At 57.8% G+C, this 4,429-nt stretch overlaps 1 protein-coding gene across 2 annotated transcripts; it reads right to left on the bottom strand.

Moving 5' to 3' along the window:
• Positions 1-1,964: 1,964 nt before the first annotated feature.
• UBE2J2 (ubiquitin conjugating enzyme E2 J2) lies at positions 1,965-4,261 on the bottom strand. 2 transcript variants are annotated; one of them, XM_032273551.1, is made up of 5 exons: positions 3,952-4,261; positions 3,742-3,880; positions 3,484-3,648; positions 3,104-3,184; positions 1,965-2,549 (listed from the first exon to the last, which is right to left on the bottom strand). In XM_032273551.1, the coding sequence occupies exons 1-5, from the start codon at positions 3,987-3,989 to the stop codon at positions 2,265-2,267; spliced, it is 708 nt and encodes a 235-aa protein (XP_032129442.1). In that variant the 5' UTR covers positions 3,990-4,261; the 3' UTR covers positions 1,965-2,264. The 2 variants fall into 2 exon arrangements, with proteins under 2 accessions (XP_032129442.1, XP_032129443.1); XM_032273552.1 differs by lacking the exon at positions 3,484-3,648 and having other exon boundaries at positions 3,952-4,214.
• Between the last annotated feature and the right edge of the window lie 168 nt (positions 4,262-4,429).

Genomic DNA, 4,429 nt, shown 5'->3' with positions numbered 1-4,429 from the left:
AGAGTGAGACTCCATCTTAAAAAAAAAAAAAAAAAAAAAAAAAAATTGGCCAGGCACGGTGGCTCACACCTGTGGTCCCCGCTACGTAGGGGGCTGTGTAGGAGTCTGAAGGATCCCTTGCACCCAGGAGGTCAAGGTTACAGTGAACCATGGTGGCACCACTGCACCCCAGACTGGGCAACAGAGCAAGACTCTGTCTTAGAAAAAAAAAACAAAAATTGAGATTTTACACGTAGAAAGAAGTAAAACATCTGAGCCAGGGTCTCTGTCACCCGGGCTGGAGCGCAGCGGCACCACCATGGCTCAGTGCAGCTCCCACCTCCTGGGCTCAGGCAGTGCTCCCACCTCAGCCTCCTGAGTAGCCGAGACCACAGGTGTGCACCACCACAGCCAGGTCGTTTTTTTATTTTTTGTGAGATGGGGTCTACGTGGCCCAGGCTGGGTTCAAGAGATCCGCCCCTCAGCCCCTAAGGTGCTGGGATTACAGGCAGGAGCCACCACACCTGACAGTAACGTGCCAAGTAAACACTGCCAGCATTCTCCCAAGACCCTCGGGAAACAGCAGGCTTTGGAACTGATGCTGCTGGACACGGAGGCGCTGAGGCTGCGGCGGGGTTAGCATCCAGTACAGGACGGGGGCAGAGGCTCCCTACTGGGACCCACCTTGCCCTGCAGCGGCCACGCCACCCCCAGGCCAGCAGGTGTGACCCCCGGTCACGGCCACCCCGGCCCTGAGCACAGAGATGGACACGCATTGCGGCCAGCACAGACACAAGCTGCATGAAATTCAGAAACAAAGACGTGACAAAAGACTTTTTTCCACAAGAATAGGTTCAATACACAAGTGCTAAGTTATAAGCAATTCCAAAGGGAGACGGCGCCAGCTGTGCCTGTCTCACGCCGCCTCTGGGACGGGTGGGCTCCTGCCTGCAGCCGTGACCCACCTTCGGCACATCCCACGCGGCAAAGCCACGGACGGACGCAGAGGCGGGAAGGCGACCACCATGTGGGGAGCCGTGGGCCCGAAATAGCCCCCGCCGACTCTGGCGCCCCTCCCGGGCCACGGTCCCCTCTGCCGTGAAGAGCGAACGCGGCGCGGAGCCGTCACCTACGTGGCTGGTGCAGGAGGAAGCCCCGTGCGAGCCCAAGCGCAGAGCCAGCCCTCCGGCCGCGGGGCCTCCTGCAGGGACTCCAGTCCTGCGCCTTCCACCAGCACAGGAGCACGGGCTTTGGCCCCCAGACCTCAGAAATTCAGAGAAAAGGCTCTGCAGGTCCCCGGGGACCCCCAGTCTGCAGCAGCCAGAGGGGCGCCCAGGAGGCCCTGCCCCACGGAAGCCAGCCAAGGGTGACCCCTCGTGGCCACAGTGAGCAGGCTCCTGACTTCCACTGCAGCAGAAAAGCCAAGCACCTCTGGGAGGAATGTGTCTCATTCTGACTGCCGGTGAACACCTTTTCTTTTTTTTTTTTTTTGAGACATTGTCTCGTTTTGTTGCCAGGTGCCAGGCTGGAGTGCAGTGGCGCGATCTCCACACCAAAACCTCCGCCTCCTGGGTTCAGGCAATTCTCCTGCCTCAGCCTCCCAAGTAGCTGGGACTACAGACGCACGCCACCACGCCCGGCTATGATTTTTCATATTTTAGGAGAGACGGGGTTTCACTATGTTGACCAGGATGGTCTTGATCTCTTGACCTCATGATCTGCCTGCCTCGGCCTCCCAAAGTGCTGGGATTACAGGCGTGAGTCACCGCGCCTGGCGGTAAATACATTTTAAACTGCTGGGACCAAACCGTATCTCCCTGGGTCCTGACCCACGGCCGTCACCCGCCCCGCTAAGCCTTGTCACCACACGGCCAGCCCCACCACCAGGCCCCAGGAACCCACCTGCGGAGGAGCCGGGAGCTCCAAGAATGCAGGCACGGCCTGCAGTCAGCATCGGGTTTGTATTTCTAAGCGACCAAATCTACTAAAATGAAAAACGTGTTTACTAAAACAGATCCAAAGACAACACAGAAGATAAGCTACAAAACCAGCACGCCAGCAGCCCCTCCACGCCAGCCCCGGCGGCACGTGGCCAGGGCAGGGCTGAGTCTCCAGTCTCCTCCGAAGCCCAGTCACACATTTTGGCTTTTGCTTTCCTTTCCAGGTTTTTAAAACCTAAACCCAGGAGCCTGGTGGGTCTGCCTGTGCTGGGCAGCGTGTCCGGCCGGCCCAGGTCACGCTCGTGCCACGCGCCCTCCATGGCGCCTTGGTCTCGGTGCCAGGCCTCACTCCTGCGCGATGCTCCTCAGCACGTACTTGACGGTGTAGGCGAAGGCTGCAAACCCGACTATAACAAACAAGTTCGCCAGGGCGCCGCCCAGGAGTCCGTGGTGCCGGTTGGCCTGCTGGAGCCCCGGGAGGTTTGGGACGGCCCCTGGCGCGTGCCCGTTGAGAAGCTGAATCCCGTTCTGGACAAGGTGTGTCTCCCCGTCTGGAACCACGTCTGGCAAGGGGAGAGTCTGGGGTCTGCTACTGAGTTCGTCTTGTGCTTTCTGTTTTTGTTTAATTTCCTAAGAAAAAAACAGCGAGACACTCAGCTGGTCTCCAACCAGCGCCCTCAGGACCAGCACTCCCATTCCTAGGGGCCCACAGTCCACCACCAAGAACAAGGACCTCGGCTGTGTCCCATCCTGACCCTGTCTCACAGGTGAGGGCCTGAGCAAGGGACTGGCCTCACTGCACCTGCCCCTCTGGGCCCCTGCAGTCAGTCAGATCAGAGCAAGGCTGAGTCACAGGCCAAGACCAGGGTCCACTCCAGTCCCACATGGCTTCGGGCAGCTGCTGTGCCTCCCAGCCACCCCCAGACCATGTAAGTGCCACTCAAGCCAATGAGCTCCATGCCCTTGTGCGACAGGCCCAGCCCCCAGCCCCTGGGTGGTCCGCAGGCCACCCCTCAGGGCCCAGGCCTTCTGTCTCTCCTGCCTCGGGGCTCCCGGAGAGGAGCCATCCTCTGGGAGGGTCTGCAGCTTCAGGATACAAACCTTAAGCTTTGGAAAGAAGTGGAACTGACAGCGTTTTTAACACAGGGGAAGGCAAAACCCACTTCCCACTTTCTCTTTCTTACCTCCACAACTTCAGGAAATAATTCACAAAAGACTTTATCTTTTAAATTAAAGGCTGAACTCTGTGCTGCTAGCTGTCTTTTCTAGGAAGAAAGAGAAAGGAATCAGCCAGAAAACTCACTTTAATTCTTTCAAACTTCTAAAAACAGGTTACTTCAAAGTCAAGAGCTGCAGCCTTCATGCTGTAGAAAGCACTTAATAAGCATGCTCTTCACAGCAAACAGAATCTCAAAAAGGCTCACTGATCTTTCCATTATCAATTAATGATATCACACTAGATTCCTATTAAAAATAGAAAAATAAAACAAGCTAGCTAGAAAGGCACTGTGCTCCCTGCTGGCAAGGCCCCCCAGGCTGTGCCACTGGTGCAGCCTCGGCCCACCCCAAGATCCCACAGCGGAGCCCCTGGTGGGTGTGGGTGAAGCTCGATGCGGATAAAAGCAAGACTGAGAGGCAGAGGGGAACACGAGGCCGAGAGTGCCAAGGAAGCCCGGAGCAGAGCGGTCTCCGGGACGGTGCCGCGGACGGAAACTCCACCCAGCCCGGCCTGCTGAGAAGAAAGGCAGCTGCAACTCAGGAGCAGAAACAGCCCCAGACACAAGGCCGACAGCCCGCCAGGGAGAGCCGCTCTAAACCTCACCGTGAAGTCTGACGTCTCTATGCTGCCCAGGGTGGGGCCCTTCTCCACCATGAAGCTCAGGAGTCCAGTCAGGATGGTGGAGACAGACCAGGCTGGGTTCCACGTGTCCGGGTGGAAATCCGTGATAGAAAGACACAGCCTGCAAAACGGGCCGGTCAGTGGACGTTCCCCCTCGGCCAGAGAGCTTCCTGGGCCCCTCCCGGTCCTTACCTGGTGTTGCACTTAAATCTTCCATTGGGAGTTATCATATAAATACTAGGAGGTTTAAAAGGAAATTCTCTGGGAAAAATTAGTTTTCCATGATAATAGCCACCTACATGGAAACAAAACAGAAAAGGCCTTGTTGTCCTCCACAGCGGGGGCAGGAGGAGGGGCTAGAGGTCTTGCCCCTCCCACACGCCCCCACTCAGCCCAGCTCCCGAGTTCTCGCGGCGGCGGTCTCTGACTAGAAGCGGCTCCCAGGCTCAGTCCCCCGCCTCCCCGGCCTCACTCTCCAGTGTCACTTCCACCCCACTGTCATGACCACTCCGACCCAACGCCCCTGCACACCCTACCTATACCCGCACACACACACCCCAACCAGGAGCAGAGGGGTTGGAAGGGGGCCTGCAGGGCCTCCCTGCAAAGCCCCCAACATATCAGGAGCTCCAGGTCCAGCTGAGGCTGCCCCTCGCAGAACTGGGGTCCC

The sequence above is a fragment of the Sapajus apella genome, unplaced genomic scaffold (assembly GCF_009761245.1).
Source record: "Sapajus apella isolate SASKATOON/1434 unplaced genomic scaffold, GSC_monkey_1.0 scaffold4163, whole genome shotgun sequence".
NCBI lineage: Eukaryota > Metazoa > Chordata > Mammalia > Primates > Cebidae > Sapajus > Sapajus apella.
Note: the sequence above shows the minus strand (reverse complement) of the source record. Positions and strands in the feature narration are given on the sequence as shown.

What these genes read in the sequence shown, in the direction of transcription:
- UBE2J2 (XM_032273551.1), bottom strand. Translation starts at nt 3,989, where the DNA reads ATGATAACTCCCAATGGAAGATTTAAGTGCAACACCAG. An exon ending in CTCCGCTGTGGGATCTTGGG is followed by an intron (nt 3,185 to 3,483) that starts GTGGGCCGAGGC and finishes CTTTCTTCCTAG; the next exon opens with AAAAGACAGCTAGCAGCACA. An exon ending in TATTTCCTGAAGTTGTGGAG is followed by an intron (nt 2,550 to 3,103) that starts GTAAGAAAGAGA and finishes TTTTTTTCTTAG; the next exon opens with GAAATTAAACAAAAACAGAA.